This window comes from Neolamprologus multifasciatus, chromosome 2 (assembly GCF_963576455.1).
Source record: "Neolamprologus multifasciatus chromosome 2, fNeoMul1.2, whole genome shotgun sequence".
Taxonomy (NCBI): domain Eukaryota; kingdom Metazoa; phylum Chordata; class Actinopteri; order Cichliformes; family Cichlidae; genus Neolamprologus; species Neolamprologus multifasciatus.
The window spans coordinates 36435058-36457172 of record NC_140440.1 but is presented as its reverse complement, the minus strand read 5'-3'; the positions used below and the strand labels follow the sequence as shown (position 1 = coordinate 36457172).

The 22115-nt window shown below is 44.3% G+C and overlaps 1 protein-coding gene across 3 annotated transcripts; it reads left to right on the top strand.

Moving 5' to 3' along the window:
* Positions 1-11720: 11720 nt before the first annotated feature.
* On the top strand, positions 11721-15174 carry LOC146525007 (uncharacterized). Of its 3 annotated transcripts, none has more exons than XM_085175214.1 (3): positions 11721-13784; positions 14298-14414; positions 15059-15174. In XM_085175214.1, exons 1-2 carry the CDS (start codon positions 12851-12853, stop codon positions 14360-14362), a joined length of 999 nt encoding a protein of 332 aa, XP_085031340.1. In that variant the 5' UTR covers positions 11721-12850; the 3' UTR covers positions 14363-14414; positions 15059-15174. The 3 variants fall into 3 exon arrangements, with proteins under 3 accessions (XP_085031340.1, XP_085031324.1, XP_085031331.1); XM_085175205.1 differs by having other exon boundaries at positions 11722-13784; positions 14298-14480; positions 15059-15172; XM_085175198.1 differs by having other exon boundaries at positions 11721-14480; positions 15059-15172.
* The last annotated feature ends 6941 nt before the right edge of the window (positions 15175-22115 follow it).

The following is a 22115-nucleotide window of genomic DNA, read 5'->3' as shown; positions in this document are numbered from 1 at the left end:
AATAATAATAATAATAATAATAATAATAATAATAATAATAATAATAGTTTTGTCAAAGTTAAACATAAGTGGTTTGAGTTCAGGCCAACTTTGCACTTGCTGTCATTTTTATCATCTAACAAGATTTTCCTCACTTTACAAAATCTTCCTGAAGCATAACAAGCAAGGCTACATCAGTCAGATACAAGTTTAAATTACTAACTTAGTTACATGACTAGTTACTTCTATCAAAAGTAACTCAGTTACTTCAAGTTACTTGTTACTTTCAAAGTAACTAGCTACTAGGGAAAGTAACTTTAGTGTGTGGCTTCTCTAACTGAATGTACGTATTTCCACGAGAGAAATCCCACACCTGGACCGCCATCGACTGCCGCCATGATTCTAGCCTACGTCACAGCGTCACGTGCACTTTCTACATCCAACACGGAAACAGTTGTTGTGCTTTGATTGTATTTAGTAGCAACACATGAAGTAACAAATAATGACCCTATATAAATCCCAGTAACGATAAACGCGTTCCTGATTTTGTCAGAACAACTAGTTACTGTGCTCGTTGCCACAATAATAACGTAGTTACTGTAACGCGTTAGTTAATAACATGTTAGTCCCTGCACTGTTTAGATCCAACACAATCACTATGTGAAGAACTAGACCAGAAAATAAAAGGTTTCACAGGGCTGTCACGAATTTTGTTTCGAAAGATAAACCACTACTTAACTGAAGTGGAGTTAAGTTCTTTCAGGTATTAGGCACTCAGAACTACACTATAACAAGAACTCCTATCTGTGAGGAAGTTAGCTGAAGTTTATACTTTAGCATTGATAGTGATCCAGTAACTAGATTTGAATTGCTCCAAGGTTGTTAATGCTTTCTGGAAGAGAGACAACCATAGGGTTGTTCAAGAGACATGCATGTGGTTAAATTAATTAGTGATGTCAGTATGAATGGTTGTCTAGCTTAGCTATTAGCATTATTAGCATTATTAGCCCTGCAAAAGGTGACGACCTGTCCAGAATGTGACCTGCCTTTCCCTTTGGTAGCTGCAATAGGCTTCAGCTAGCTGCAACCCTGAAACGGCTAAATGGAAGAAACTGGACTGATGGAGATACCACAGGTACAGACCAGGAATGACCAAGCATCACCATACCTGCGTGTCGTTAAGGTTAAGTGACCAATGGCAGAAGTTATTTTTCTTTTACACCAAAATATTAAGTGTGCAGTAAAATCAATAAAAGTATTCAGTAGTGCTGAAACCAATAGACAGCATCTGTTTTATTCTAAACCAATTACATCATACTTGGTGTTTCTCCAATAAAAATAAGAAAATTGCAAAACAAAACATTTCATGTTAATGATGAAGTACATAATTTATCAGCCTGTTTATTGTAAAATACACTATGTTTGTTGTTCCATGCACAAATTGTAATATTTACATATTTACATCTAATGATTTAAACAAAAAGAAAATTCTCCACATGACTCTCTTTGCTCCACTTATTAATAACCAACATTAAGATGCATTTAGAAGTAATTTACACTCTTTCCTCTACACAAATCAGGCGAGTGAGAGAAATGACAGCAGCGGTTGAAATGTGCTTTGGGATGATTAAAAGTCCTCCTGATTCGAGGTGATGTCTTTGCCACAGTGTTGAACCCCCGGTTGCCATGTCTCATTATCTCCACCCCACTAATGGAAGGAGGAGACAAATAATTAATCTGCCCTGATGGTGACATAGAGCACACCAGGTCTCCCTGGGACAGACCGAGCAGCTTTTCAGCCGGAAGACCAAGGATTATAAAATAAGACTGACAGTAAAACGGTGGTTTAGTTCGCACTGCTGTATGGGCTCTTTCCTAATCAAACTATTACAACCACCAACATATGAAATGATTAACACCGATTCATTTACTTTGGTTAATCTGGTGATAGGTGCATATCACAGGTTAAGATGCAATATGCAACATGCAATAACATGCAATGTTGTATAAGAAAGACAATTTTTAAAATCTAATTTAGGAAAGTATAAAGAACAAGCCACTTTGGTCTGCATCGACTTTTGTCATAGTTCCTGTAATATTCAACATCACAGCACAACCTTTTGTGCCATCTAAATATCTAAGATTTGTCTGCATATGTAAAAAAAATTATTTAGAATTGATACAGCATTTTATTTGCCAAGTACACTTTCGGCAAATTCATAACTAGTCAATATTATTAGTCGATTCTCCCAAGTGTTGGACTGCAGGCAGATCTTACAGCCTCTACATTACAGAGCCAGTTCTCCACCTGCTGTATGATCTAATTATTGGCCTTCCAACCTGCTTCCACCAGCCACCAACACAGTGAAGTTAGAGAACATTTCAGATCCTCCTTGGAGAGGCCCAATGGTACTGATGAGCACCACAACAGAAATGTGTTTGTTGAGTGAGCCAGTAGCAAAGAGACAGGAAGGACAGGGTCGGCTAGACTGGGAGTGGAACTGAATGAGAGCAAGGAAATTTACACTAAATCAGTAATGGAGTCATTCTGTCAGACAGAAAAGAATGAAAAACCAAACAAAAACATTAAAAACAATAATGACTTCATGATATGTAGTGGGCAGAAATATTGCATTGCAGCAGGGATTTCTGATAACTGCATTAGTCTGTAATGTTCTTCAGTAACGTCAACATGAGTGTTCAAAAATACTTTGGTGCTTTAAATCAGCAGAACCTGAGAGTTGCTTGAAGAGACATTAACCATGAACCATCAGCAGTGAGTTGGGAGATAAGTCTGGAATAAACTTGATCCATGGTGGTTTTGACTCCAAGGACTTAAAGGATCTGCTGCAAAACTCTAGGTCTGATATACCACGAGGCACTTTCAGAGATCTTCCCTATGCAGGAACTCCAGCAACACTTGAGGAAGAAGAACAACTTTAATAATAGACCAACGCGTTTCGGCTTGTGGCCTTCATCAGGGTCAGATGACCCTGTGTGAATTCTTTTATCCTCTCCATCCTTGGAAGCAGGTGACGTTGTGCCAGAATTTTTTTTTTTGCTGCGATTTACTTTCAGAGATCTTCCCTATGCAGGTCTTGTGTTTTGATGACATGCAAAGCACATGCAGGATACTGTAGGCTCATCAGTTAAAACTTTATCTGCATTTTTCATATACAAGTTTTATTTTGTTATTTTATTTTTACTATTAGAGGTTATGTGAAAAGTAGAGATTTTCTACAATCTGCTGTGATATTGGACTCCTCATATGCCTGTATGAAACTGCAATAATTTATGCTGTTTCCTTAGTTCACTGTTGAAAATCTGCCAAACACGGGCTTCAGAGGAACAGCTGCTACCTGGGCAGGAAATAGTGCTGAAACAAATAAATAATAAACTGGATGAAGTTGCAGCAGCTGTGAAACCATCTATGTCACAAGAACACACTGCAGGGGAGGAGGTTCAAAGATTATCTTCACAAATTTTAAACAGATCTAGATTTTATATTTTGGGATCATTACTGATAAATATGCAAACTGCTGTTTTTATTTATTTAACCCTCCAGATGTTTTTGATACACCTGGATAAAGACCTGTAGTGGAAGCCAACTAATCTCACAAGTGCAGAGTAACGAACACTGACGTCCAGCCTGTTACAGAAGCACAGAGTGTTATTGACTTGCTGTCTGGGATATTGCAGTCTGTGGATCACAACAGTTCAAACTGGACACAGATTCATAAAACTGTACAAACTGCTCTGCTGTCAGATCTGTCCGCTGGAATAAGGGATGCAAGCATTCACCACTTCACTTTGTCAAAGTAAAAGTCAAGATAAATGTGGCTCCCTCTTTCCAACAACTAGTGTGTCAGAGCGTAAAGCAGAAAGAGGAAGACGCTTTAAAACAAACTCAGAATACCAAACATGGCCTCTGTAAACCGTACACTGTGAGAAAGAAGTTTAAGTGCTATCTTAAAGCTTAATAAAGAAACAAAAACAATCCATGCTTTTTGGGGAGTATTTGTATGGATTTTGTAAACGTAAACATTTGGCAGACCTCCTCAGTAGCTCGTAACAGCACTTTGATGGATTCTTATTTAAAGAATGTCAAACGGCTCTGCACAAGAATACAAAGAATGTGACATTTACACTACCAGGCTCCTCGCGTCCACTACTAATGTCAACAAACGACAGGCTGGTACAGCAGAGGCACATAAGGACACACAGAAAGCGATGTGGCTCCAGAGAGTGTTTTGCAAGTGAGTAGTGTTGCTGTTGTCCCAGAACATTTGCCTCAAAGAGAAGACACATCGTACATCTTGGAGACAAATGTCTTTTGATGGAGATCAGAGTACAGAGAGACCACGGCACAGGAGCTGTTAAGGAACTATAGCAGGGGCCGAGGGAAACAGTGATTTTGTGTAGTTTCTGATCTGAAAGTAGCAAAATAGATGGGAGGGAGGTCGAGAGAAATTAGAGGATAAAACTGTGAATTTGTAAAGGTTTATGTAAAACTTCTTAAACGATTTCAGGGCTCTATACCTGAGTACGTTCATGCCACTGTGAATAAGATGTAATTCACCATTTGCCACTTTTCAGATAGTATCCTCAGATAAACAGAACACCGATACACAAAAGAGCATCTCGGTGATCTCGCACCAAGCAAATGCAATTCCTCAGCTGTGTAATCGACTGTGTGAACAGCAAATAGTTAGCAGTGATTCTCGTGGCTGACCTTTCGGGAATGATGAGCTGCTAATGCAGTGTTATGTGCCCAACGTAAGTATCAGACCTTCGTAAGCAAGAGATTATTCTACCTTTGTTCCCGAACCATTGCTGCGTGAAAACGGCATTGACGTGATAGAAGAAGGATGCACGCGCTCTGCAGCTGACGTGCTTCTCTCCTCACACCACTGAACGAGCTCGTTTGTTTTCACAGGCTGAAACACAATCGCCTCGTGTCGGCTCAGTCGTCCTAAAGTATGTGTGAGGCTACGTTCATAGTTTTACGTCATTGCATCAGCAGATCCTGTTCATAATAGTATTCGTGTATGCAGCAGTTTGTGCACCACCTGACAAAATATACATTTTGATTTAAACAAAGAAAAATACGATTAAAAACTCTTTTTGTAACAATGAAATAGTGACAGCATTTCAAACCTTAAACATTGAAATGTCATGAACTTTGTTATTGGGAAACACTTTTTTAATTGTGGCTAAAGCTTCTATTTATGCACTAAAGCGTCTAATTAGGTCTTGGATTATTACCGCTTGTGAGGCAGGTCAGCGTTTGTCAGAATGAACTGTCAGCTGTGGACAGTGTGCTTCTGAGCAACACACCAAGACTCTACAATGAAGTTAATTGAAGCCTGCAAAGAAGAGAGTGAAGGCTATTAACAATATAAAGTGCTTGCACCTTGTTATTTCTGCTGTTCAAAATGCCATTAAGAAATGGGAGATATGTGAAAGTCAAACTTGCTGCACAGCTTCATCACAAAAACATCGAGTATAGAAAACAACATCTTGATAAGACAGAGACATTTTCACCACAATGATGAATTGTCTAATAAAACAAAAGCCATAAACAAATCTTACATTTGACTGCAATTTGCAAAGATATATGTGAATAAAAACAGACCAGTGTTTAATGAAAACCACTGGCAAGCAGTCGTTCTACTTTAAGGTTTGTGGCAGCCGGTGATACAGGAAACGCTGTACAAATAAAGTGGAGACGCGACGTTAAATATCGAAAGACAAGTTCTGGAAATGTCACGTAGATAATCAAGAAAGTGAGAAAGAGGCTGAGCAATAATCCGAAGCAGAGTTCAGAATCGGTCCTTGACTTCAACATCCTTGAACATTTTTGGGGAGATCTTAATGTTGCACTACCAAGATGGTTTAAAATGTCCGAGTCCGAGTTAAAAATAGCTAATCCTTTCCTTTCCTTTCCTTTCAGCCTATAGCTGCTAGCATAGAGCGAGAGGTAGGGTGCTCACTAAGTTTAGACTCACCAATTAAGCTAGCATGCATGTGGGAGGAAGTCTGAGTACCTGGAGAACCAACGCAGGAGTTAGTTAGCAGTTACTGGTTGTGACATATTTTTTCACCCTGATGACGATTCACAGCTCAGATATGTAGACGATGGTGTGCAAAGCCCTGCATAAGACCTACATACAACCGTCGGTCCTGTCAGAGGTGTGAGCCATGTCACAGTTATAACACATTTTACTGTTTTATGTAATGCCCAAAGTTGAATTTGTTGTTAATGAAGAAAATGTTTCCTTTAATATGACATTCTCTAAAAGGTAAAATCAGAAATATGCCGTGGTTCCTGTGCTCGATCGTCTGTTGACTCAGCTCTGCGTGCAATTTTTACACCTGTGTGCTTTACACACAGCAAAGATTTGCACAGTAAAAATCATTTGTGAAACATGTGCAGCTTGAAACTTGTGATGTGCTGCCTGCAGCGTCACTCACTGTGTAAACCTACAGAAAACTTCAGCAGTGTTCGTGTATGAGGGCTCTGGCAGAGCAGGCAGTGGAGCTTCTGTTTCAGACCTTCTCTTTGTTCTCTTAAGTCAGCACTTTCAAAGAAACGGGGCAAATCTGGTGAGGCAACGTTCACCAAAGCTGCAGTCAACGTGAAAGCGCAGCCTCTGCAATCTAACTCACTCTGATTCTGTGCGTGTTGGTGTGACGTGTATCCTGTACAGTAGGTATGACTTAACCACTCCCACTTTCCAATTCAGGAATATAAATAATATTTATTGAGATTCTGTCAAGGCAGTTAGGATGCAATTTATACATTAATAATCTGTTTCATTTGTACAACAATACTGAGGACGCCCTGCACTAATGAGCCGCAGCCACACTGTAGCTTTAATCTGGGGGGGGGGCTCTGGAGATGTCCGGTGGTTTCTGGCACTCGGTGCTGGCAGCAGAGCCTTTGGGTCCTGTGGGTTGCGAGGTGTGACCTTGGTGGATAGAGCTTGTTCTAGCACGTCGTGTTCACGCTCGATCACCAGCTCACTTGTTCTCCGAGCAGGTTTGTGCAGCGTGACAGTGAATCATATGCTGATTAGACCGCTGGGTTTGTCCCTGCCACAGGGAGGTGTTTAATCTGCCACATTGTTTAGATAAGAAGTATGTGTCAAAGAAAATTCACAGTACAGGACTGCCAATGCTTCGAACAATACTGCAATATAACTAGATTGTTTTTCCTTTCTACCCATTGTTTCCTCTCACTCCCCCAACGAGGCACCAGGCACGGTTGCTCCTCTGAGCCCATTAATGGTTTGTTCCTGATAAAAGATGTCTTCCCCTCAACAATACCAGTTGGTTCCTCATATGGGGTCACTGCGGATCTTCCTACAGAGTCCCAAACTTACACTATCAAGTGCTGTGAGGCGACAGTGTGAATTGGCACTGTTTGTTCACTTCCCTTATGAGTGGTTTTAACTTTGGTTCACTGATGTTTGCAGGTTGTTTGGCTCTCGGACACATGCCTGTGTGTCACAGCAATGATGTTTTGCTCACGTACAGTAAAAATAATCAGTCTGTGTTACTGTATTTAGATTTCCTTCTCTGCAGTTAAAATTGTGTGAAAGTCTTGAGACATAATTTATTTATTTAGATTTTGTAAGTAAAGTGGGGAATGGGTACAACAAGTTATTTAAACATGTGCCATTTAAATAAGGCAAATAATGTGCTGCTAGTAATAGTTCATGAGCAATTAGCAATTTAAGATGGGTTCACTGCCAAGTTGTCTGTCATGTGTAGACACAGCACTCCCTCACTCATCCCTGTAGTTCGCTGCAAAAGCCTTTTTATGCTTGAATGATTCAGTGTTTAAAAAAAGGACATTCCTCAGGTACAAGGACTGATCTGTACACACAAAACCTCCTGAAAGACCTTCAGAACTACTCGTGATCTGTTCTGCAATACTTTAAAGAATAAGTTTTCCAGAATAATCCATTTACTGAGGGATCATTGAGACAGCCAATATCCAAAGAAGAGCATGTTTGCACGTTTCAACAAATCGCTGTACCCATCTCCCATTTTCTTAACAAGGAATCTGCTCAAGATCTTTGCACAGTCCTGCACGCATCTCCATTCAAAACAAAAACAAAACCCCTTTCTGACCTGTTGGTATCTCATTAAGGAACATATTAGACATAAGGCGTCCTCTTTTCTGTTCTAACTAGGGCACAGCACGAGGTGTTTTAAGTCTTACCTCTCCTGGATTATCAGGGGAGACTCACCACACACTGCTGCACAACATTAAAAAATTAAATAAGAAGCATGAATCTGGTTATCTGGATTTGGGATGTTTGGATAAGACGACAGAGGAGTTTAGTACCTGCAGGATAAAGAGATGAGGTTTGTCATGTCCCGCCTGTGGTGCTGCTGCATGTGGCGATGGCTTTCACGCTAATTAAACTGCATGCAATCCTCATGATAATAATAGGTGAGAGGCGTTTAAGGAATGAAACTGCTTTATCCTCGGAGACTAGACAAGGTCTTGAGGAAATATTAAGAATTGAAGGATTGAAGATGTTCTTATAAAAACATCTGCGAGAAGAGATAAGAATAAATGCAAAGTGTGGCGGTGCGTGGAGAGACACTGAGATGGAGAAGCCCGTCTAATAAAGGTTACATTCCCAATACAATGTGTACAACAAATAAGTCTGGATGATTAAGATGTTTTAGGCTATAAGCATGGCACATATCAAAGAATGACAATGCAAACATTTCCTGCACAAATATATTTACCACTGAAATATTCTTATCAGTTATAATTAAGCTCCTCTGTAAGTATTATGAACAATGGCCATGAGCCACATCTGTGCTGTGACCTCTGAAACCCCGTATGGGAAAGTGTGTGTGTGTGTGTGTGTGTGTGTGTGTGTGCGCGCGTGTGTGTTTGTGATTCAAACACATGATTGGAGCTGTTCACTTTGCATCATCTGTAACACAAAGTGTGTGTTAGCATTCAGAGTGTGTGGGTCCAGTTTAGGGAGGAGAAACGCTGCCTGTGAGTGACCCTGTGGAAATAATGACCACAGACTTGTTTTTGATTTGCAGTGGGTGCCACCCTGCTTTAAACTCGGGGCTGAAACACAGCCTGTGTGTGTTTTTAATAAGACAAATGGCCTTAGACACTTTATGCAGTGTCACAGTTTCTGTATTCCTGTGGCTTTATTTGCTGTGTTTTGGCATGGACCACCGTACACACTGCCTCCATAACACACAATAATATAATCCTTCAAAAGAAGGGGGCATTACTGTTTATGGACTTTTGAATGTAAGACTGCAAGACTGTAATAAACGGAGTCATAGGCAGTGGATGTGTGGTCAGACTCAAAAGAAGAACAACAAAAGCAACAAGAAAATTTAATCCGGAGGCAAATATAATTTGCTTTCTCAAGTGTGGTGCAGAAGTGCTGTGCTCGGTGCATTACTGCAAGTTGTGGAAATAAAAATGTTCTACTGTCCTTACAGTGACAGGTTCAATAACTATTGGCCTAGTTAGAGTTTATTCAAAGAATAAAACTAAAAGTCTGTACTGTTGATGTGAATTTGCAAACAGTTTCCAAACTCGAGCCCAGAGATGTGAAAGTACCTGTTTGGCTGCTTTATGTCAGGAAACATGATGTACGGGAGGAGGCACCGATCCCTTTGGATGTCCTTCCTGGTGAAGCCCCAGAGTAAAGAAACACCTGCTATGATTGTTCCATGTGAATGAGTGAGCAGCTGAAAGTAAACAACTGTTGGAAATAGAAAAAATGTGAAGAGAAATTCTGAATCAGTTTGAAAAGCACAGTTTTCGCTGACCTGTGACCATTTAGTTCACCATTTCCTCCACATAAGCTGCAGGCATTTAAAAAACATGAAGTCCGGCACTAACTTCAGAATCTGGTTACTGGGTGACATCAGGGCGGCGATGTCTGTCTATATGGGTGTAACCAGCTGCTTCCCAGTTACTCCACCTCTGCCATTACTGCCTGAAAAGTTTCCCAGTAACAGAGCATCTGTTTTTCACACTAAGTTCAGCCTGACATGTTTGTGTGTTTTACTGCACAGCGATGAAAGTTTGAAGGTTATTATTCTCTTTCAATATCCGAGCTTGTGCCTCAAACATTCTCTATAATTGTTTACTTTAAACATCACTGTAGAAGATCTCACACAGCTGCTGCCAAACTGTATTTTTGTATTGATGTTTGCCTGTAATTGAGTTTAGATACACAAGAGAGACAGAAAAATATCAAAAATATATAAAAACTGGGGATTTTTTGTGTTTAACAGCTACAGCTCCATCACGGGGCCTCACTATATGAGACACGAGAAGATATCCAACTTTTTTTTTTATCAGTTTAAACTACATAACTTTCTGCACCGACTCCATTGTTCCAGCTCAGACTGTTCATTGTTACCCAGATAACAAGCCGTGGGTGACTAAGCCCTCCTCAACAACAAGAAGAGGGCTTTCAGAGGGGCAATGAAGAGGAGGTGAGGAAGGTCCAGGTGTTACTAAAGGACAATATCAGAGAGGCGAAGGACAATTACAGGAGGAAGCTGGAAGCTCCAGCAGAACAGCGTGAGAGAGGTGTGGAGGGCATGAAGACCATCACTGGATTCAGGCCAACCAACAGCAGGGGAGCTGAGGGAGGTGAGAACAGAGCTAACAAATCTGTTTTTCAATAGATTCGACACCACAGTGTCTGCTCATGTCACACAGTGGAAAATTGTCTTTATATTTTGTTTAGTGTCGATTTTATTTGCATGTTTTTATTGTAATAGTGATATTGCATGTTTTTATTGATATTTCTATGGCATGATTTTATCCCCATATTTATAGTGTGTGTTTGGTGTTGTTGTGTAGTATTTTTATTCCACTGTGTATTAAGCGGACAATTGTAGGCACCTGTGAGGTGGGGGCGTTTCCCGAGGTGGCCTATCAGCCGCCAAACGGACTTAAGGGAGATGGTGAGCACAAAGACGCAGAGGAGAGACACACGAGAAGCGAGGAGCAGGAAACAAAACGTGTGCAGCCCAGCACCTGTAAAGAAAGACCGGCCTGCCTGTGGGACGTCACGAGATATCCGACGATCGGCTAACATAACCCGGCGATCCAGTCCAGACGGACAAAATAGCAACAGTGGGAGGCAACGCGTGAAATCCACAGTAGGGCAGGGGGACGCCTCTGCCTGTATTTGTGAGTATCGCTTTCCCACTGTTGGGCGCTAGGCGTAGCTTTGCCGGGGGAGGATAACAGCGGCTGCTCCGACAACGTTGCTGGCCCGTGTCTGTTGTTTCAGGGCGGGGCTGCGAGGGAGGCCGTGTGCAGGTGCGGAGAGTGGCTGGACTGCGCGGCCGCGTACCGTCAGGCGGAGATAGGAGCCTCCTCCCTGGTATGCTGCTGGCGAGTTTTACCATCCCGGAAGAGGAGTTCCTCTCCTGTCTCTTCTCCTGCTAAGGAACATTTGCCGCATGTGTGTGGCTGGACAAGAGGGAATATAGGACTCTGGGGGGGAAGTTTTATCATACAAAAAAAACCAACATTCATTTAGTTTTGGTTTTTAGTGTATAGTTATTCCTGCCGGCAGGGCTTTTAGCGGGTTGCGAACATTATTTTTATTGTGTAGCGGGGATTTTAGCTTGTATTTGGGGGTTCTGACTGTGTTTTACCCTAAAAATAAATGGTGTGTTTAAGCTTAGCTTCTGTTCTCCGAGCGCTGACCCACTCACTCCCTTTCTGCTTGTATATATACGGACGTGGTGGTTAAGATTTAGGTCCACCAGTTTAGCGGCTACATAATTTTGGCGTTGTCGACAGGATACAAGTTTGGGGAGCAGTGTTCAGTGCCTGGAGTGCAGATATAGAGATGATGATGCCAGTGTATCCGGGTGCCCCTTGGGTACCAAAATACAAGGGTCCTGAAGCAGATCTTTCATATGGAGACTGGAAAGAACAAATACAAGGTTTATTGAATGCTCAAGAAATAGCTGAGGCCCGGAAAGTAGAAATTTTAATTGGGGCTTTAAGCGGTGAGGCAAAGCGTCAAGTAAGCGTGTTAGAAGAAAAAGATAGAGACCAGATTAGGAAAATATTCGCATATCTAGATTCTCTATATGGTGACAATACCTCCCTAGCGGTTCTGAGGTCGCAGTTTTTTAGCTGTATACAAAAACCAAATGAGTCGGTAAAGTCTTTTACCTTAAGGTTGAGGGAGTTGCACTGCAGGCTACAACAGCGCAATCCAAATCAAGCACCTACTGAAAAGTGTTTACAGGAACAGATGCTGTTGGGCCTGCGGGAGGGCCCGTTGTCACAAACCCTGCGAGCCTATGTGCGTCACCATCCAGAAGAGGATTTCGCGACAGTCCATCGGGAGGCGTTGCTCCTAGAGGAGGAACAGTTGGGACACCAGGGATTGCAAACTACGTGCTTGGCAGTGGGTGAGTCCAGATGTGTTAAGCCACCTTATGAACCAGACTGGAAAGAGACATTTAAAAAAGAAATTATGGAGGATGTCAAGGGTCAAATGCGAGATCTTGTCAAAGAGGTTGTTAATGAAATTAAACCGCTCTTGCCACAGCAAAGCCCAGCCAGCTCAGCTTTTAATAAATCAAGGTTTAAGCCAAAGCGTTCTGGGTATGCTAATAACTGGACCCGAGAGGGAGAACCAATTTGCCATCGTTGTAAACAACCTGGGCATATTGCTAGATTCTGTCCGAGCACACTAGACCAGCAACCACCTTTAAACTAATAAACCCCACTGCTGAGGCCCAGGCAGTGGGGACAAGGGACATTTCAAACAATCAGGGGGCCAGTACAGCTTTTGTGGGAGAATGTCCACTTATTGAGGTGTGTATGGGAGGAGTTAAAATGACGGCATTATTAGACACAGGCTCTCAGGTTACACTGGTGCAGCAGCAGGTAATGGATCTCCATTTCCCTGAAGTGAATAAAACTGACACACCTTTGTTGTTCGCCTTAAAGCCAGCCAATGGACTTGAGATACCATACTCAGGCTATGCAGTTATGGATTTTGAGGTAGAAGGGGTGGAGATACCAGGAAAAGGGGTTGTGGTTGTGAGAAATGACTGTTCCACGCACCCTTTAATTATTGGTATGAATGTTATTAGTGCATGCTGGAATGATGTTTTTGCCAAAGGCAAGTCTGCTTTTCACCCTCAAAAGCTGAAGTCCCGCAGAGCATGGAAAGAGGCATTTGCCGTCTGCCAACAGACTGTCACCACCAAGACTGATGGCTTCCTAGGCTATGTTCGACCTGCTAGCCTCAGGGGAATCAAGGTGCCCCCAAACTGTGAAGTGATGGTCTGGGGCCGGACGTGTAAAGGCAAGGGTGGGACAGAACGCTTGGCACTAGTGGAGGCATTACCTGATGCTGGACCCTGGGGGGTGGCCCAAACCCTGTCAGTAGTCAAAGGAGGGAGGCTCCCTATCCGGGTCTGTAACCCTAATCCATACGAAGTGACTATAGGACGCTACCAGAAAATGGGCCAGTTGTATCAGGTGGAGGAGTCGGATGTGGAGTCGGACAGTGACCTTAGCCTGACAATGGGATCCGATGGTGTGATCGAGGTGGGCGTAGTTGAAGCAGCTGGGCCCGAAGAGCCTGCGATCCCTGAAGAGGAGGTGAGTCAACTGATTAACAGCATAGACTTGACCCCCCAGCAGAAGGCCGAGCTCCAGACCCTGCTGCAGAGGTGGCGAAAGGTGTTTGCTGTGAATGAGGAGGATTACGGAAGAACTGATTTGGTCCAACACCAGATCCACACAGGTGATGCACCACCCATTAAACAAAAATATCGCCCTTTACCACCACTGATGTACAAAGAGATTAAGATACTTCTAGCAGATATGCTGAAAAAAGGTGTCATTCAGGAGAGTAGCAGTCCCTGGGCAGCCCCCATTGTGTTGGTGAAAGGATGGCAGTTGGCGATTTTGTGTAGATTACAGGAAATTAAACACAGTGACTCATAAAGATGCGTTCCCACTCCCCCGAATTGAAGAGACTTTAACATGTCTGACCAGAGCTGAGTGGTTTTCCACACTAGATCTTGCCAGTGGATACTGGCAAGTGGAAATGGATCCTAAGGATCGGGAGAAAACTGCATTTACCACTCCTCTGGGTTTGTTTGAGTTTGATCGCATGCCTTTTGGACTCTGTAATGCCCCTGCCACCTTCCAGCGCCTGATGCAGCGGTGTCTAAGTAGTCACCTTTCTGAATCTGTTTTGGTATATCTGGATGATATAATAATCTACTCACCTGACTTCTCTACTCATCTACAGCAGTTGGAGAATGTCCTGCAGAAGCTGTGGCAACATGGGCTGAAGCTGAGGCTGGACAAATGTAAGCTGTTTCACCGTCAGGTGAAGTTCCTGGGGCATCTTGTCGACCAACAAGGGGTAAGACCAGACCCTGAGAAAATCCAAGCTGTCCAGAACTGGCCTGTTCCCTCTACCACCCGTCAGGTCAGTGCCTTCCTTGGCCTGGCAGGTTATTACAGGCGATTCGTCCCAGGGTTTGCGAGGTTGGCTCGACCTTTAAATGCTCTGCTTGTGGGAATTTCTAGCAGGTCAAGCATGCAGGTCCAGTGGTCTGCTGAATGTCAGGAAGCCTTCAACAGTTTGAAACGTGCTCTTACCGAGCCCCCTAGTCTGGCTTATGCAGATTTCCTGGAGCCCTTTGCACTTTATACTGATGCCAGTAATCAAGGCTTAGGTGCTGTGTTAGCTCAGGTGCAAGATGGCAAGGAACGGGTGATTGCATATGCCAGCAGGAGCCTACACCCCACCGAGCGAAATGACAAAAACTATAGTTCCTTCAAACTGGAACTTTTAGCTCTAAAATGGGCCATCACTGAGAAGTTCAAGGATTACTTGACAGGTGCCAAGTTTGTCGTGTATACCGAAAACAATCCCGTGGCCCACTTACAGAATGCTAGACTTGGGGCAACAGAGCAACGCTGGGTGGCACAGCTGGCATCCTTCGACTTCGAGGTTAAGTACAGGGCTGGAAAAGAGAATGCTAATGCTGATGCTCTCTCTAGGTTTCCCACAGACTGTCAAACAGCCTACATAAACACCACGAGTGCTCCACGTCTGGATTCACAGGGGCTGGTGCCGCAGATGAATGACTGGAAGGAGGCGCAGGAGAAGGACATGGATCTGCGCATCCTGAGGGAGTATGTGGAAGAGGGAATTCCCCCTGATGCACCAACGAGGAGAGCCCTGCCTAGCCCTGTACAGAAGTTATTACAGCAATGGAGAAGGCTGCAGGTTTGTGAGGGTACGCTGTGCAGAGAGGTAAGGGACCCTAACACTAACGAAATGTACCTTCAGATCCTATGTCCTGCAGAGAGACACAAGGAGGTGTGGGAGAAGTATCATGAGGCAGCGGCGCATGCGGGAGTGGAAAAGACACTGTCCAGGATACGTCGCTTCTTTTATTGGCCCAGCATGGAAGAGGAGGTGCGTGAATTCCAGCTAGGGTGCGCTGCGTGTAGCCTGCGAGATAGAAATAGGCCTAGAGCCCCTTTGCATCCCATTACTGTGTCGTATCCCCTTGAGGTTGTGGCCCTGGACTTTCTTACATTGGGGAGGCCCACAGACAGGTACCAGAATATTCTGGTGATGACTGATCTTTTCACACGGTACGCCTGGGCAGTTCCTACCAAAGACCAGACTGCTCAGACTGCGGTGCATGCTCTTTGGGCTCACGTGATTCAGACCTTCGGTTGCCCGACCAGGCTACACTCAGATAGAGGTGGAAGTTTTGAGTCTGCCCTGATGTACCAGCTGTGTAAGTGCTATGGCATTACGAAAAGCAAGACCACCCCATACCATCCGGCTGGAAATGGTGGGGTTGAGAGGATGAACCAGACATTGCTGCACATGCTTCGGTCCCTAGAGTCAGAGAGACAACAGAGGTGGCCAGAATATCTCCCAGAGCTCTTACAAGCATGCAATAATACTGTTCATAGTGCCACAGGATATGCGCCGTCGTACCTGATGTTTGGGCGGCATTTGAGACAGCCGGTGGATTTAAACCTAGGTGTCGAGCGGGACTCCCCATGCCACGACCTGGGAGGGTGGGTTAAGGACCATCACCAGAAACTATCTTTTGCCTATGAGATGGCTAGGAAGAAGATGAAGGCAGCAGCCACCCAAAACAAGAGGGCTTATGACCGAAGTGCGCGGGCCCTGCCATTGGTGCCAGGCGAGAGAGTTTGGATAAGGGACAGGAATAGGCAGGGACAAGGCAAGTTGCACCCAGGTTGGAGCTCAGAGCCGTATGTGGTAGTGGAAGAGGTTGGTCCTCCATCGGAATGCACTAAAGTTGTGCATTACTCCTGCAGCAGACTACCACTCAGAGGGGCAGGGAGTCAGCCGTGAGGGAGAGATGCTAGTTGAGCCTCCATTTTATGGTGTTGCGCCTAGCGCTCCAGCCCAGCGGCCGGGAGAGTTGTCAGAGGTGCGCCGCTCGACGAGGCCTAATTTTGGTCAGCCACCCGCCCGTTACAGGTCGCTTGACTAGTGTGACAGGGACTGCCACAGGTAAAATGTGGGGGGATGTCACACAGTGGAAAATTGTGTTTTTATATTTTGTTTAGTGTCGATTTTATTTGCATGTTTTTATTGTAATAGTGATATTGCATGTTTTTATTGATATTTCTATTGCATGATTTTATCCCCATATTTATAGTGTGTGTTTGGTGTTGTTGTGTAGTATTTTTATTCCACTGTGTATTAAGCGGACAATTGTAGGCACCTGTGAGGTGGGGGCGTTTCCCGAGGTGGCCTATCAGCCGCCAAACGGACTTAAGGGAGATGGTGAGCACAAAGACGCAGAGGAGAGACACACGAGAAGCGAGGAGCAGGAAACAAAACGTGTGCAGCCCAGCACCTGTAAAGAAAGACCGGCCTGCCTGTGGGACGTCACGAGATATCCGACGATCGGCTAACATAACCCGGCGATCCAGTCCAGACGGACAAAATAGCAACAGTGGGAGGCAACGCGTGAAATCCACAGTAGGGCAGGGGGACGCCTCTGCCTGCATTTGTGAGTATCGCTTTCCCACTGTTGGGCGCTAGGCGTAGCTTTGCCGGGGGAGGATAACAGCGGCTGCTCCGACAACGTTGCTGGCCCGTGTCTGTTGTTTCAGGGCGGGGCTGCGAGGGAGGCCGTGTGCAGGTGCGGAGAGTGGCTGGACTGCGCGGCCGCGTACCGTCAGGCGGAGATAGGAGCCTCCTCCCTGGTCTGCTGCTGGCGAGTTTTACCATCCCGGAAGAGGAGTTCCTCTCCTGTCTCTTCTCCTGCTAAGGAACATTTGCTGCATGTGTGTGGCTGGACAAGAGGGAATATAGGACTCTGGGGGGGAAGTTTTATCATACAAAAAAAACCAACATTCATTTAGTTTTGGTTTTTAGTGTATAGTTATTCCTGCCGGCAGGGCTTTTAGCGGGTTGCGAACATTATTTTTATTGTGTAGCGGGGATTTTAGCTTGTATTTGGGGTTCTGACTGTGTTTTACCCTAAAAATAAATGGTGTGTTTAAGCTTAGCTTCTGTTCTCCGAGCGCTGACCCACTCACTCCCTTTCTGCTTGTATATATACGGACGTGGTGGTTAAGATTTAGGTCCACCAGTTTAGCGGCTACACTCACACCCCCACAACCTCACCTGTGGTCAGCCTGGAGCCCAGAGCCTGACTCTGACCTGAACCACTGACCTCCCACATCATGAAGACCCTGGAAAGGCTCATCCTGGACCAGCTGCGACCCAGAGTAAGACCACATCTGGATCCCCTTCAGTTCGCTTATCAGCCTCGTCTCAGAACAGAGGACGCCATCATCTACCTGCTAAATCGTGTCTACACACATCTGGATCAGCCGGCGAGCGCTGTGAGGGTCATGTTTTTTGACTCTTCCGGTGCTTTCAACACCATCAGGCCGACCCCCCTGGGTGATAAGTTAGCAGCGATGCAGGTGGATGCTTCTCTGGTGTCCTGGATTGTTGATTACCTGACAGGAAGACCACAATATGTACGTCTCCCACAGTGTGTGTCTGACAAGGTAATCAGCACCACAGGGGACTGTCCTCCCCCCTTCCTCTTCACCCTCTACACCACAGACTTCAGCCACTGCACAGAGACCCCCATCTTCAGAAGTTTCCTGATGACTGGTGGTTGGATGCATCAGCAGGGATGATGAGACAGAGCACCGGGCTGTGGTCGACTCCTTTGTCTCGTGAGCAGAATCATCTGCAGCTCAACATGGCAAAGACCAAGGAACTGATCGTGGACTTCAGGAAGACCAGGAAACACTGACCCCTGTTTCAATCCAGGGGTCAGTGTGGACTTTGTGGAGGACTATAAACACCTTGGAGTTCACATGGACAATAAACTGGACTGGGCTAAAACACCACAGCACTTTACAGGAAGGAGTCGTCTCTATTTGTTGAGGCGACTGAGGTTCAACATCTGCCAGAAAATGCTCAGGACTTTCTACGAGTCTGTTGTGGTCAGTGCGTTCTCTATGCTGTTGATGCTGGGGGAGCAGGCTGAGGGTCGCAGACGCCAACAGACTCGATAAACTGATCCGTGAGGCCAGTAATGTTGTGGGGACGGAGCTGGACTCCCTCAAGGTGGTGTCGGAGAGGCGGATGCTGTCCAAGATAAAGACAATGTTGGATAACACCTCCCACCCACTCCATGACGTGCTGGTCAGTCACAGGAGCTCAGTGAGAGACTGAGATTACCCATAATGCACCACTGATCGACACAGGAAATCATTCCTGCCTGTGGCTCCCTGCACAACTCCTCCACCCAACACACTGTTTACTGCAACAGCTACACATGTTTATTTTCCAGCTATTTATTAATGAGTGACTTTATGTATATATATGCCTGTATACATTGTGCTATTCTTAGCTAGTGTATTGTCTTTGTTAATGTTGGTTTATAATGGAGCACTGTAACGAAAAATAATAACTTTCTCCCAGGGATCAATAAAGTTTTCTGATTCTGCTTCTGAAAATCTTCTTTTTGGTAAAAATGTCCTGTCACACCACCAGTTTCATTTTTTTACTTATTTAGCCAAAGAAACAGCCGTCAGCGTAACTCCAGCTACTCTTTACTTTGCTGGGCTGTCCGTGACTGCAAATACAGCAAGCACATATCACTCAAACAGAAGCCACCAGTAAGAAAAGTGGTCTATGTGTAAACCAATGTTTATGTACACGCTTGGAAACCGTGTCAAGACTCGTGCTGAACTTTAAATGAATCATTGTGACTGAAAGAAAATACATAAGTTTTTCTTCATTTTCCAGCCATCTTTCAGATTAAGTGTCACATGTTATTCTGCCACTCTCTGAAGGTCTCTGGATTGTGTGACAAGTATTTCGCCCCTACCTGATTCAAAGCCGCCTCTACAACCTGCTGCACTACTTAGTGACACAACTATAAAACTGCTGGAAGCTTCAGCTACTGAACTGTAGTTATTGATTGTTCAGGGACCCTGAAGGCCTGAGGTAGGTAATTGCATGATGGCCCATGTGCCTGCAGGGACAGGCAGAGGCTAGGAAAGAAACGGTCACATTGTGTCCTTAATGAACACCAGCAGGAAACCGCAAAACTTTGATAGCACGGAGTGGCACCGTGCTGGACCTGCCTGCTTTGATAAGGGATTCAAAGAGCATATCCTGAATGTTTATTGGACCAAATAGAGTAAGACGTGGTTTATCTTTCAGCGAGCAGCGAGACTTCAAACCTGGGTCACTGCCGTCAGGAAGAGGAATTAGATTTGAAGTGATATCAGTGGAGGATTTTGTTGCTGCAGGATGACAGTATACTCCAAAGATAATTGAATTTGGCATCTTCTCAAAGGTTGTCAAAACGCTGCACTTCAAGCAAGACAGTACACTTAGTGTAACTTTGGTTTGTTTAGCAGTGCCTCTGCCAAAAAGAGGAGTCTGTGGCACCGGAGGAGATGTGCCAAGAAAAACACTTTTATAATACAGTCACATGACAGCAGCGACCCCATACAGGGAGCGATGCACAGACAGGCAGGGAGCGGTAAACTGTGGGTCAACAAGTTGGTCACTAAACAATCATTTACTCATGCAAATACAACCTTTACAGCTATGCCAGTTGAAACACTAATTAATCCAAGAGACAAGCAGCCAGGGATGCAGTGCTTTGTTTCGGGAGCCAAATAAGCAAACAGCTCAATGCAAGTGAATGAAGGTTTTGCTTGCTTCATCTTTCTGACTTAATGACATGTAGTAAAAGACGCAGAGGTCCTTTCTTTTTTTAAGCTTCTTTCCTGCTAAGGAAACAGTTTTCGCACAGTTCACCGTTTTGCCATAACAAGCAGATTAGCTTTGTCCGTGGGGTAATTTTTCTTTCAAGTAATCTGCTTTGAAGGAAAAGAGAGCCGAGGCAAACTGCCACCTTTGCATCGTCTCTGTAGATATGAGGGGCTTCGTGGCCTTTGTCTCGTAAAAATGCTGAGCGAGTTAATGGGCTGTGTCTTCCTGGGGGCTGAAGGGGGCCCATCCTGGCTCAAGGACTGTCATACTGAGAGCTCGTCATTTATTTACACCTTGAATTATGCTTTTAGTTCAGCAGTGACCACCATCCTTCAGCAGAGGCAAAGTGATTAACCCTCCATTATAAAACCTGCTGTAGCAGACGTGGGTGATACGAGTGATCTGTGGTTCATCTGCGTTTAGGCTGCTTGAACTTTCCAGAACAGTTTAAACATTATTTAACTTTACCTGATATCCACAAAAGTGCAAGAGCTATCCGACTGCCTCACCCCACCTCACCCCGCCTCACCCCAGCACTGACATTTATCACATGTATCACCTGATAGTTCGTTTTTGAAACCAAAAACAAAGAATTTATTCATTATAAAAATGTTTTTTTAATTAAAAAACAAACAAAAATACTTTTGTCGATCCTAGTTTTCATTAACCAATCCCAGTCCCATTAAATACTTGAGGGGCGACTGAATCCTGTGAGAGCAGGAATAGCGGAGCAGGAGAAACATTTATTAGACTTTGATGTCATTGCAAGAGAAAAAGAAGTCTGTGTCTGTGCTGAAAGGACCTACTGTAAATCAGTTTATTATATAATGAGAGTAATTCCATTATTTATGGAAAATGTGACATAAAAGAAACTAATATATAACTGTATATAAGAGAAATTATTATTTTTTGGTCAAATTATACTATTTCAAAATGAAAGTTTGTTCTTTTTAGTTATCAGGAGTTTGTTTCTGAAACAATTTCACTTCAGTTCATGTGTCATGATCAGGCTGTGTGCAGGCAGGAGAGGACCCAAACAAACTCACGGGAAAACAGGACTGAACTCAAAATACAGCTTTGTTGCTGACAGAGGATAAAGGCGATACAAAATAATAAGAAACTAAACTGGGAAGTACTACGGAAGTGACTCACGAGGAAACACACGGAGGGGCAACAGTCATGAGGGAGGCGCAGACATAAACACAGAGGGTTAACGAGGGGAGTGGGAGCACACGGGGAACACAGCTGACACTGATAATCGTAACGAGACACGGCAGAAGTGAATGCAACACTGACGGGAGACTGTCAAAGTAAAACAGGAAGTACACAGAGGTGCAGACAGGAGGAGAGAGAGCACGGACATAACGGGGAAACATGGAATAAAACACAAGGAGGGGAAACGAGGGTTCACAGATACACAGAGGGCCACACAGGGGGCAACCAAACATCTTAACTAAACAACCTAGGAACCACGGCATAAATAAAGAACAAAATACAAAACACACGAAAACTAAGAATACGGGGCCAACATGCCCAGGACCACGACACGAGGAGAGATCTCTACAGAAATTCCTTAACTTGCTCTTTGTAAGGATTGATTTAAGGGTGCGAGCAGGTCATCGATTCTATCGATAAGAAGGTTGTTGGTTCGATGGCTTCTCTGGTCCACATTGAAGTGTCTTTTGTGATAAAACACAGAATAGACAGTGTGTGTGTGTGTGTGTGTGTGTGTGTGTGTGTGTGTGTGTGTGTGTGTGTGTGTGTGTTAGCTTGTAGTGTTGTTTCTTGCAGTTTGAC